This window comes from Ceratotherium simum, chromosome 16, assembly GCF_057802395.1.
Source record: "Ceratotherium simum simum isolate JZ-2026a chromosome 16, ASM5780239v1, whole genome shotgun sequence".
NCBI classification, from domain to species: Eukaryota; Metazoa; Chordata; class Mammalia; order Perissodactyla; family Rhinocerotidae; genus Ceratotherium; species Ceratotherium simum.
The window spans coordinates 25,110,948-25,124,073 of record NC_141915.1 but is presented as its reverse complement, the minus strand read 5'-3'; the positions used below and the strand labels follow the sequence as shown (position 1 = coordinate 25,124,073).

Genomic DNA, 13,126 nt, shown 5'->3' with positions numbered 1-13,126 from the left:
TTCATCATATTTATGTATTTTTTGGTTACCCTCTGTTTATAATGAAGAAATGAAGATTTTCTATTTACTTTAGCAATATAAAGATTCCTTTTAGAATCTGTTAAAAAATCTAATCAATTAAAATGTTAATTAAATAATACATGGCAAAAATCATGGAGGTGATACTTAAATGGGAATAAAAATATTACTTATAGAGTTGTTATGAGGACTGAATGATATAATGCACACAATGAGTACAGCTCATGTAAACAACAAAAGTGGTTATTATTATTACCGATCATTAGTATTATTCAAGAAAACGTTTTGGCCAGAAACAGGGGTTGTGAGACAATGAAAGCATGGAAACATAGTCACATGCATATCAAAAACAACACGAAATAATGCTGTGCCACTTGAAAGAGCATTCCTGATGTTAACGTTAAGAAATAAAAATCTCTTGCCACTCCCTGCTCACTGTGAGCCAGGTACAATGCTAACTGCTTGATATAATTCCTTCATTCAATCCTTTCTACAACCATACCAGCAAGGTATGATTACAACCCTGTTTTACAGGTAAGGGGCAAAGCTGGGATTTGAACTTAGGTCTGTTTGACACCAAAAATTCATACATTTTTCTTTAATTCCCCTCTCCCCACCTCCGCTTCTGTGGCTGCTCCTCTTCAATCTCCTATGTTGGCAACTTTATTTTTTTTTTTTAAAGATTTTATTTATTTTATTTTTCCCCCCAAAGCCCCAGTGGATATAGTTGTATGTCGTAGCTGCACATCCTTCTAGTTGCTGTATGCGGGACTTGGCCTCAGGATGAACGGAGAAGTGGTGCCTCAATGCGCACCCGGGATCCGAACCCGGGCCACCAGCATCGCAGCGCGCGCACTTAACCACCAAGCCACAGGGCCGGCCCACTATGTTGGCAACTTTAAATGCTGAAATCCTGAAGGCTCTATCTTGCACGGTTTTCTCCATCTACAGTGTTTTTTGATGTTCCAGTCCACCCCTATGGCATCAAATACCTTCTGTATGTGGAAGATTCCCAAATCTATAATTTTCAACCTAGAGTGAAAAATCTTGAGTTCCAGGTCAGCTTATTAAATCATCTCTGGACAGCCCCACTTGAATGTTTCATGGGTTCTTCAAAGTGAACAACATGTACCAGCAAACAATCGCCTCCAGTGTTTCTTTTATTAATAAATGACACCCCTAGTTAGTTGCTCATGCAGAAAATGAAGAATCAATTTGATACTGCCTTCTATTTTCAACATCCAATCATTCAGCAAGTCTTACTGACTTAATTTCCTAAATAGTTTTCAAAAACATCTATGTCTCCATCACTCTGCTACCACCCTAATTTAAGCCAACAACTCAGCCTTTCATGATTCTCCTTACATCCACTTTTGCTCTCCTCTCTCCCTCCAATCATTCTCCAATCAGCAGTCAGAATGATCTTTTTGATAAACAAATCTGATTGTGTCATTCCACTGCTTTAAACTATTCAATGGCTCCCTAATGCTCTTAAGAGAGAATTCAACGTATAATACAGTTAAGTATGGACGTAATGAAGACTTAGGTTCAAATCCTAGCCTGCTATCCTCTCTGAGCATCCTCACAAAGCTTCAGTTTCCTCATCAGAAAAATGGAGATACCACCTCTTTAAAAAGTTGTTATAGGGATTATAAGAGATAATTCAAGATGAAGAAGGCTCCGAGCCTTTCAGTGACACTGTTCCTTTCATGAGAATAGTGCTACTACTTCTAACAATGTTGCTTCATGGCATCAGGTCCCTGAATTTTCCAAGATGTCATTCTAAAATTGTTCTAAGCTAGTAGTCAAATGAAGACACAAAATTTTCCTTAAATGATTTATCTTGATTTTTTTCACTCTTATGAACATATATTCATTTTATTTTGAAGAAAGCCACCTAAGATACAGAATACACTTATTTCTAAATACAATATTAAGCTCCTAGTATGTAGGTCTTAGGTTGTAGACACACGACAACAAACAATAACTTTGTAAACCAGTGGCTACAGAAGCAATACCTGCATAGCAATAGGTCCTTGGGACATTTGAGAGCTGTAATTCATTCCTATCATGCCTTGCATATTAGGCTGCATAACAGACACCACAGGAAATCCTTGTTGCTGCATCGGCATCAGGCCTGCTGAAAAACATAAAGGTATCATTAAAGGCGATGTGTTTTAAAGTGTATTTTCTTAAAACCATAAGTACCTAAAGGACTTATTACTTGGGAGGCGGAAAAAGCACAGGCTCTGGAGTGAGACAGACTTGATATGAATCCCAACTCCATCATTTACTTAGCTATGTGATCTCAGGCAAGTTACAAAACGTCATCTGTAAAATGAAGATAATAATACCTGTTAACACTACAGAATGTTTGGGCATACTTAAATAATTATGCATAATTACGCATGGCCTAATTGTGATATTTGGCCTTCGAGATGGCCCCCAGCAATCTCTGCCTCTTGGTATTCATACCCTTGTCATGCTCTCCCACATTGAACAGGGGTGACCAGCACAGCCAACAGGATAGTGTGGAAATGACAGTGTGTCACTTCCAAGGCTAGTTCTTAAAAACCACTGCAGCTTCCTCCTTGCTCTCTTGGATCACCTGCTCTGGGGAAAGCCACTGCCACATCGCGAGAATACTCAAGCAGTCCTACGGAGAATCCATGTGGCAAGGAACCCAAACCTCTCACCAAAAGGCAGTACAAATTTGCCATCTGTGTGAGTGAGCCATCTTGGAAACACACCTTCTAGCCCCAACAAACCTTTAGATGACTATAGCCCTGGCTGACATCTTCACTGTAATCTCTGTGGCCCTGAGCCAAACCACCCAGTAAAGCCACTCCCAGATACCTGACCCACAGATACAGTGTGAAATAATAAATTGTTTATTTTTTTAAGTTTTTGGGTAATTTTTCATGCAGCATCAGATAACTAATACAACAGTGATCAAGAGCATGAACTCTGGACGCCAACAAAAATGTCATTTATGAGTTTTGGGACCTTGAGCAACTTGCTTAACTTCTTTCTGTGCCTCGGTTTCTCATGTGCAGAACTGTTTAATACCTAATATGCTTGAAGAAATGATATTCCTCTTCTCTTTCCTTACATGAATAGTTAATAAAACAGCCATCACCATGCAAAGTATACAATGCAATGGCAGGAAAACGACCATGAAAGTATGATTGAGAGTATAGTATCTCCCAGAGTTTTCCAATGAAGTATTTCCAAGAGCAGAAGAGAATGAAGATACATCCCTTTGGGGATTTAATAAATACTAAATGCCTGCTATATTTTAGGCACCATTCTAGATACTTGGTATATAACAAGGAATAAAACAAAACCTCTGAATAGCCTGAATACGAATTTCAATCTAACGTTGCGTTTTACCATATATTACATCTATGTTGGTTCTACTATAAGGAGCTTTTAATCAAATTTTGATTAAAAAAAATTAAAGTATACCATGTTTACCTTGTGGGTTCTGCGTATCTTCAAGGTTATTTATACATAGTTTAATTTCAGAAGCATAGACATCCACATTTGTAGGTAACATTTATTAGTGGAAAGCTATTCATTTATTCAAATATTGGGGGGCCTACTCCATGCCAGGCACCATTATAGGGACAAAGCAGCCAACAAAACCAGGTCTTTGCCTTCATGGAACTTACACTGTTAATTAGGGGAGACAGACAATAAAACAATAAGTGCATGTCAGGTGGTGACAAGACCTAGGGCAACAAATACAGCAGGGTGCGGGAGAAAGGGAGAGTCAGGGAAAAGAGTGGCTGCTATTTCACAGTCAGAAAAGGTTTCACCAATGGGGTGGCATTTAAGCAAGGACTTGAAGGAAGTAAGGGAGCGAGCCATGTGGATATCTGGGATGAGTATTCGAGACAAAGGAATACCAAATGCAAAGGCCTTGAGGTGTCAGGGCCAATTAGAATGCACAGACTGAATATAACCATAGTAAGACATTTTCCCTCTTATCTTTTTGGATCTAAAGTTTTATTTTAATTAATTTTATTTAATTATTGAATGGGTAACTCAAGTATTTGGTACATTTAAAGGCATAAAAGTATACACAGTGAAAAATAAGTCTCATTTCTCTCCTGTCTCCTGTTCACCTACTCGTGATCTTGTGGCTACTCTTGCTGTCAGTTTCTTGTATATGCTTTCAGAAATAATCCATGCATAATTTAAAGCCTTCAAATGATCAAAAAGTCCACTCAAACATACTTTGTAAAAAGAAAAAAATCTCAAAAACAACCACAAATTCCAGAATAAAAAATGTCAGGCAATCTTTTGGGCTCTCTTCTTGTCCTGTTCCTTTGCTCCATATGTAGATTTTTACTTGAAAGTTTATAAGAATGCAAAATAATAAGCCATGATAATGAACACATAACTCTGTAATGCCTTCCTAAAGAACAAAAGATCTCAAAGCATTTGATCTAAATCTGGGACACATCTACTGACGTATATGTTAAATAATGCATACATGTGAGCACAATGAAAAGAATACAACTGACCCTTGGAAAAATGTACCTGAAACTCAACCTCCGTCACCGATTATAAAGGGAGACAAGGTCAGTATGAGCCACTGACCACCTGCTACTGAGCTGCTCTTTATCTCTCATCTCCACTGGTGACCTAGGAGTCTCTGTTTCTCTAGCAAGTCTACCATAACCAGTCAACACTGGCTTTGTGAGAAGGGCCAGTTTTCAGAAGCAGCTTGGCGTGTGGAGAGGAGGGGAGTACACTGGAGTGGGAGAAGTGAGCAGAAAGAAGAGAAGGGCAGGCATATTCTTCCTCCAGTGTTGTGTCCCACTGGCATAGCAGCATGAGTCATGATTATGTCCCTTCGCCACTGTTTCTTCAAGACAAAGCTAGAACTGATATTGTCTGAAACCCTTGTCTGAAACCAAGAGCAAACGGATATACCTAGGGGAGAAACTGTTAGGCTAAAACTGCAACTTAAAACAGTTTAAACTGAATCAGAATATGTGATCTCTTATGTACATAATTATAATAAGACCAAATTCATATAGAGAAAACATGGTACAGTAGTCCCACCTTATCTGCAGGAGATACGTTCCAAGACCCCCAGTGGATGCCTGACCCCACTATAGTACCAAATTCTATATATACGATGTTTTTCCTAGACATACATACCTATTTAGTTTAATTTATAAATTAGGCACAGTAAGAGATTAACAATAACTAATAACAAAATAGAACAATTATAACAACATACTCTAATAAAAGTTACCGGAGATATTAACAACCTCAGCATATGATTTTTTTCTTTCCTTAAGTTGAGAACTCGCATCTTTTCACTTAAAGGAAGCACTTTACAGCTTCTCTTTGGCATATCCAAAGTGCCAGCATCACTACCCTGCACTTTAGGGCCATTATTAAACAAAATAAGGGTTACTTGAACATAAGCACTGCAATATCATGATAGCCGATCTGATAACCCAGATGGGTACTAACTGACTAACAGGTGGGTAGCAAATACAGCATGGATACACTGGACAAAGGAAAGATGCACGTCCCCAGTGGGATGCAGTGGGATGGTGTAAGATTTCATTGAGCTACTCAAAACAGTGCGCAATTTAAAACTTACGAATTGTGTATTTCTGGCGTATTCCATTTCATATTTCCAGACTACAGTTGACTGGGTAAATGAAACCACAGAAAGTGAAACCTGTGGATAAGGGGGGCCTACTGTAGTATAAAATAACTAAAGAGGTTCATTTTTTCATTCAACAAACATCTATAGGGACCCTATTATTTTCTATCAGCATGCTGGGTGCTAGAGACACTGATGAGCATAAGGCAGACATAGCCCCTGCCCTATGGAGCTAATGAGCTAGGAGAAGACTAGATAGGAGGAAGATGTCATTTGGAGAATTACAGCTCATTTCATTTTTGTCACCTGTTCTTTAATACTCTTGTCCTGAAAGTCTCCTTCATCTCGAGGTTAAAGAATACTCTGTCAATATAATGTTTAAATAAGTTTGGGAGAAATGAGGAATGATTCTTATTATTCCCCAAATTACACAATTTTTGAGAAATTTTAAGAGTAACTGTCATATAGGTTCAAGACTACAGGAAAATTTAACTATATTTGGCAGCAATAGAACTTTTTATATCCACTTAATCCCCAAATTCAGAAACATAATAGTGAAAAATAAAAGTTCAAAACTTAAGCTTTCACATACCTTGAGGAGGTCTTATTCCACCTGCAACGGGAAACATGAAGCTGAAAACAGAACAAAAATACATTGAGATTTTCATATGTACAAAGATTTCAAGTAAAACGTAATTTCTTACATAAATGAAAGAATTGTAGACAGGGCCCTGGCATTGGTTCTGCAGTACAATGATGAATTATCCAATAGCAATACAGGATGCATAACAGCTAGCATGTTAGTGTAGGGGGAAAATTTTTGAACTAGAAGACAGAAGACCTTGAAACTAGTCCTGGTTCTGTAACTGTGTGACTTCCCTGGATTCCAGTTTCCCCATCCATAAAAGAAGAGAGTTGGATTAGATTCAATTCAGTGAACATTTACTGAGTGCTTACTACACAAAAGGAGTGAATTAGCTCAGAGTCTCGTTGAAGACACAGACGCAGACAAATCACTTTAACATAGGATAGGACGTGCTAAGTGCTGTGAGAGGTCTAAAATACTAACAGAGACAAGAAGAAGTAGACAAATCTGATGGGTTATATGTTGGGAAGTTTTGTGGAGGGATCTTTTGAGCTGAATCTTAAAGAGAGGCATATTATAATAGCTTGAGCAAACCTCTGAGGTCAGAGCTGTAGGGGTGTTCAGAGAAATGATTTAAGGTTGTATATAAGATATAGGATTAGAAAAGTAAGCAGATTGTAGAGGGCCTTTAAAATGTTGAATTTTATTTGAATACTATACGAAGTTGCCAGAGATTTTTTTTTAATCGTGGCAAAATACACCTAACATAAAATTTTACCATTTTAACTATTTTTAAGCATACAGTTCAGTGGCATTAAGCACATTCACAATGTTGGTCACCCATCACCATGATCCACTTCCAGAACTTTTTCATTATTCCAAATAGAAACTCTGTACCCATTAAACAATAACTCTCCTTTCCTCCCTCCCTCCAACACCCAGTAGCTACTACTCTACTTTTTGTCTCTATGAATTGGCCTATGCTAGCTACCTCATATTAAGTGGAATCATACAATACTCGTCCTTTTGTATCTGGCTTATTTCATTTAACATGACGTTTTCAAGGTTCATCTATGTTGTAGCATGTATGAGAATTTCATTCCCTTTTACGGCTGAATGATACTCCCTTGTATGTATATACCACGTTTTCTTTATCCAGTCATCCGTTGACGGACAGATTTCCACCTTTTGGCTGTTGTGAATAAAGCTGCTGTGAACATTTGGTATACAAGTGTCTATTTGAGTCCCTCTCCAATTCTTTCGGGTATATACCCAGGAGTGGTCATTCCATGCTTACTGTTTAAGAAAATGCCAAACTGTTTTCACAGCAGCTGCACCATTTTACGTTCCCACTAGCAATGCACAAAGGTTCCAATTTCTCCACATCCTCACCAACACTTGTTATTTTCTGTTTTTTTGATCGTAGTTATCCTAATGTGTATGAAATGGTGTGTCATTGTGATTTGGATCTGCATTTCCCCGATGTCAGAGGTTTTAAGTAGGAGAGTGAAATGATCAGAAATGTACTTTAGGTTTCCCTGGTAACAGAGTACGGCAGAGAAGACTTGAAGTAAAAAGAACTAGCTAAGAAACTATCACAATAATCTTAATGAGATGAAAAGGGCCATAACCAGAGTATGGGAATGGAAAAGAAGAAGTGAATGAAAGCTATTTAAAAGGAGGAATCAACAAGACTTGGCAACTGCCAGGATAGGGAACAGTAGTGAAAAAGGAGAAATAGCTGAAGATGATGCTGAGATTTTGAGCCTGAGCAACTGCAACAACGGTGATGCTGTTTACTGAAAACAGGAACCCAACGTGAGTACATTTGGGGTGAAAGGTGGTAGGAGTGGGTCCACGAAGAGCAATCTAACAGAGAATCAGAAAAGTAACTCAAGCTCAGGAGAAGGGTCTAGATCAATCTAGCTAGGCTCTTTTAAACAAAGGTTAAAAAAAAAAAGCTCTGGGGGCCGGCCCCGTGGCATAGCAGTTAAGTGCGCGTGCTCCGCTGCTGGTGGCCCGGGTTCGGATCCCCGGCGCGCACCAATGCACGGCTTGTCAAGCCATGCTGTGGCGGTGTCCGGCACAAAGTAGAGGAAGATGGGCATGGGTGTTAGCTCAGGGCCAGTCTTCCTCAGCAAAAAGAGGAGGATTGGCACAGATGTTAGCTCAGGGCTGATCTTCCTCACAAAAAATAAAATAAAAAGCTCTGGTTGTGGATGAAATAAGCAAGAGAATGTGTATATATAGTGAGAAGACAACAAAGGACAACCTTGGAGAATTCTTGTAGTGGAAACTGAGTAGGGAATGGTCACTGAGAACCAAGGTAGCTGGTTATAATTGAGGAAGGACCACATTTCAGAAAGAAGGTAGTAGTTACCAGTGTCTAATGCTGTAGACAAGCTGAACAGAATGAGGATTAACCAATAAAGATCACTGCTTTTGAAAATGGTGATCTCTGAGTGAACAGTCTCAACAGAGGAAGAGGACGGGACCTGTAGGCAGAAAGATTTAGGATACAGAAGATACACTTAGTGATTGATAAAACAAGGTTTCTGAGGGAATGGGATTAACACAGCAAGGTAGCAAAAGGGATCTGCTTTGAAAAGGAAGAGGGACTTCTTTCTCTGAGACTGGAGGAAAGGAAAATGGGACAAATCAAGGAAGAAAAACTCTGAGCGGGCAAAGCTCTTAATCTGGGAGTCAAGGATCTGAAAGGGGTTTCTGGAAAGTCTTTAGAGAGGCTAGTGAAATCCAGGAATTGTATGCCAAATTGATGTGTCTTTGCATTTTTCTATTGCACAACACCCCTCTTCCCAGGAAAAAGGCTAAATAAAAACCAACATTAGAGTCTTAGCTCTAGCTCTAATATTTCAATTTAAAAAAAATTTGTAAGGTGGTTTACAAAGTTCTAGTTAGACCTCTATCTGGTTATGTGCTATTTACAGTCTTGTAAAGGATCTAAACCATTAACAAATTCTGGAGGCCTGTAAAGGAATTCAAGCAGGCCTGCACTCAAAGAGAGGCCTGAATAGAGAACAGCTTTTTGGAAGTGCATACAAGATGTATTAACTAAGTAATGTGTTAACTGGATAACATGTTTAAACCCCAAGTTGAAATTTGGTAGTACTCAATTTTTTTAAAAGCTACTCATATATTAAGATTTATAAACTTAGGAGCGATGCATTTAAGTAATTAACCTGTTGAGACTTTTCAAAAATCAGTCTTAAAGATTACAATTACCAATATGGCTTAGGGGCTAAGTAAAAACTTGGAACTCGAGTAATATTTTTTTTCCAGCTCTGCCATAAAGTAACCGTGAAGCTCTATGCAATCCCCTTTGCCACCCTGTCCTGTTTCCCCTCTGTCAAATGAGGACACAGAACCGAAAGTTCACCAAGGTCCCAACTAAGACAACCAAACAGACAAGAATAGACAAATAGACGTAAAAGATTACTCCGAAAACATCAACGAAAACTAAATCCAGAACATTACTGACAAGTATGACTTACTCTAGCCATTATTTAGCAACCCAAACTACTTAGCGACCTATGTACCACTCAGAAGATTCTCTGAAATGCTTAGACGACTAATATCAACATGCTTAAAGACTAGTTAGACAAGAAGCTAAGTAAGACATCGATAAGACAGCAAAAATTTGGCAAAAAGCTGGGCAGCAAGATGACCAACAATTTGATTTCAAAAGTAAAACCACTCTTTATTACTGATGTCCTAGTAGGAAAGCAGAAGTGTGAGCTCTACTTGTCTCATGCCTACCTCATTCACCCTTCCTTTTCAGTTACCTCTGCTACTAACCTAGACGAGCCTTCACGTCCCAGGCCTGGACTCCAACAAGACTTCCTAATGGATCTCCCACCTCCAGACGGCTTCTCACGCAGCTCCTACAGCACAGGTGAGGTGCGTCTTCCTAAAGCACCACTTGATAAGGCTACTCCTGGCCTTAGAAAACTATGTAATGATTTCCTCTTAAACTGAATTTCCTTAGTTTATATTCAAGGCCCGCCCCAGCTTTAGCATAACTTTTTCAGTTTTAACTCATAAAACTCTTCTCTCCCACTCAGTGCCACGGTCCACATGGCCTAGTGTTCACTAGGCCTTCCCATCTCTATGACAACCTCCTGACCGCTTCCTCTTCCTCCAAATGAGGCCCAGCTGAAATACCTCTTCTTTGCCTTCAGTGTAGCTTGAATCCACAAATATTTACAGAATGTTTCCTATGTGTTAGAAGCAGTGGAAGATGAAAAGGTGAGGAAGGCTTTAAGGAGCTTATAAAAGTGCAGGAAAAAAACAGACAAGTTCACAAACGATAATATCCCAAAAGGATACAAACTAATCAAGATCTTTCAACTCTCTTTTTTTTGGCTACACTTGACTTTAAAAAAAAAAAATTATACTTCTCATCTCTTGGGTAAATTTTGCCATTTATACAACTCTACCATTTATTCTAAAGTAGCCCATTCAAGATATCAATCAAAAGTAGGCTAATATCAATCAAGTTGGAAAATGCCATTGCTTTCTGCTTAATCTCTTAGAACAGAGACAAGTATCTAATATGAGAAATTATAATTCACAGATTTTCTCCATTAAAAGCTGAGGGAGGCTGCCTGGTTCTTTTTCTTTTTCCCTAAAATATACGCAGGCTACCACAATGTTAGCTTCCTTATAAAATAACCTCAAGCCCTCACCCCTGCTTTCTAAAAACCATAACATTCTTTCTTTACTGAGCATACAGCGGCTCAGCCTCAGAAAGTTTCCAATATATGCAACATTTACCATACATTTTTCAAGGTAAGGATCATTTAACCACTTTTCTCTCCCATGTATCCTCTAGAGTTTTAGAATACTGATGTTACAACCAAATTTTACAGAGGAAAGAAATTTTAAAATCAATCACTTTAATTTCTATCACAATTCAGGCCATATTTATAAGAAAAAAATTGTGTCCATGAACCCATGAAGCTAAAATACTATAAACTAAGGGAAATGATCCGCTCAACATTCTGCACCTGAGGTCCTCCCTACCAAAATACTGAAACCCCAAATCCAAATACCAAAAAGCCTGGGCCTAGAATACCAAATTCTTTTATTTTTTCCCAAAACTTGGTGCCAAGATTAATCATATACTTGATCAAATCAATGCCACCCAGGAACATTTTAGAGACTGTCATCCCATATAAAAAAGAAACAGAGGGGCCGGCCCAGCGGCACAAGTGGTTAAGTGCCTGCGCTCCACTGCGGCAGCCCAGGGTTCCCCGGTTGGAATCCCGGGCGTGCACGGACACACCGCTTGTCAAGCCATGCTGTGGCGGCGTCCCATGTGAAGTGGAGGAAGATGGGCATGGATGTTAGCTCAGGGTCAGTCTTCCTCAGCAAAAAGAGGAGGATTGGCAGATGTTAGCTCAGGGCCGATCTTCCTCACAAAAAAAAAAAAAGAAGAAAAAGAAACAGAGATTATTAAATGATTTGTCTTCTCCAGCCAGAAACTGACTTATATCAAGTATTCATGAAAAACTCTAATGAAACAGTAGAAAATAAAAAACAAAAGAGAAAACAGCTTTAAATTTAAAACGTGTAGAGGAAATGAAAAATAAACCACTTGTGTGTGGCCCCATTTAACAGAGACTGCTCTTTTCTCTTAGCATATATCTATGCACCTGCAGGAGGTGATAACTTGAAAGACTTGACACTTTTACAGTGTTCATGACTCCAAAATTAAAACATCGCATATCAGAAAAGTAACACTTTGTTTTCCAAAAACAATTTAGGATGCTGAAGATAAAAAGCTAATTTTATCTCCAAATATGTGCAGTATGCGTTGGCTAACAAAACAAAATCAGACTAGGCAATTATAGAAGTGGAGTGAAAACTTCCCGGAATAAAACATTTCCTTAAATGATAAACTTGTCAAACTGCAAAGGTTCACCTCCTTTATTGTTCTGGGTATGAGGACCACAGGCAATTATTTGCTGAAAATGACAGGGGGCAGATCTGTTTAAGGGCTAAGTAAAAGTCTGGAAGCTTTGTTCTAATAACTGCGTGACTGTGTTTAGCAACGAACTGTTGTTTTTTAATACGGAGACAAGGCTTAAGAGTTATGTCTACAGGAGTTCTATTCACTAATTCAAAGGTCTTCAGATTTTCCTGTTTCTCGTGTGTGGAGGAAATAAATAAAAAGGGCAGGACGCTCTAAAAGGGAAAAAGACAAATAGTACACATCTTGGAAACAGTTCTCCAGCTTTGTGACCAGATTTTTCAGAGCCTTCCCTACAGTATCCCTGGTCAAGCACTGGGAAAGGGAAGTCTTTGGTCGCTTCAATCCAGCCAGGGCTAGAAGGGAGGCGTCGGGGTTCCTCCCGTGCCGCCCCCCGAGCGGACCCTCACCTTCCCCTCTCCTTCCCCTCTCCTGCTCCCCGCACTGGGCGCGCGCGCTCCCCGCTCGTCTCCAGCAGCCAGTGCCCCTGAGCCTGGAAGACAGCAGTCGGGCGCCCGGGCTCCATCCGCCCCTTCGGCCTAGGTCCCCGGAGGACGACCCTTCTCCCGCAGCCCCAAGGAAAAGGGGTCGAAGCGGGCGAAAACCGCCACAACCGCCAAACACCCCTCGCCGCGGCGAGGCCGACCCTGCATCGGCGGACGGGCCCCGGCCCAGCCCTGCGCACCCACCTGCTTCCCCCGGCCGCCCCCGCGCCAGCTCCCGCGGCCCCGCCGCCGCCAGCTCCCGCTCCCGGCCGCAGCGCCATCTTGCTCCCGGCCTGCCGCCGCCACCTTCCGAGCAGCTGTCAGATGAACACAGTCGCTTCCGGGGCAAGCGCCAGGCCCCACCTCGCCGCGGACTGGGCGGCTGGGCGGGGTCGTGCGCCCACGTGACT

At 40.3% G+C, this 13,126-nt stretch overlaps 1 protein-coding gene across 12 annotated transcripts in view; it reads right to left on the bottom strand.

Annotated features, from left to right (window-relative positions):
- SYNRG (synergin gamma) overlaps window positions 1–13,058 on the bottom strand; it is a 76,827-nt gene extending 63,769 nt beyond the window's left edge. For 10 of the 12 annotated variants that reach the window (XM_014790935.2, XM_087440832.1, XM_087440833.1 and 7 more), the window contains exons 1-3: window positions 12,921–13,058; window positions 6,246–6,286; window positions 2,037–2,158 (exon numbers count right to left, since the gene is read on the bottom strand). In XM_014790935.2, coding sequence (XP_014646421.2) covers window positions 2,037–2,158; window positions 6,246–6,286; window positions 12,921–12,997 — 240 coding nt within the window. In that variant the 5' untranslated portion in view covers window positions 12,998–13,058. The remainder of the gene's footprint in view (window positions 1–2,036; window positions 2,159–6,245; window positions 6,287–12,920) is intronic. The other 2 variants (XM_087440830.1, XM_087440837.1) reach the window with 1 other exon arrangement.
- Between the last annotated feature and the right edge of the window lie 68 nt (window positions 13,059–13,126).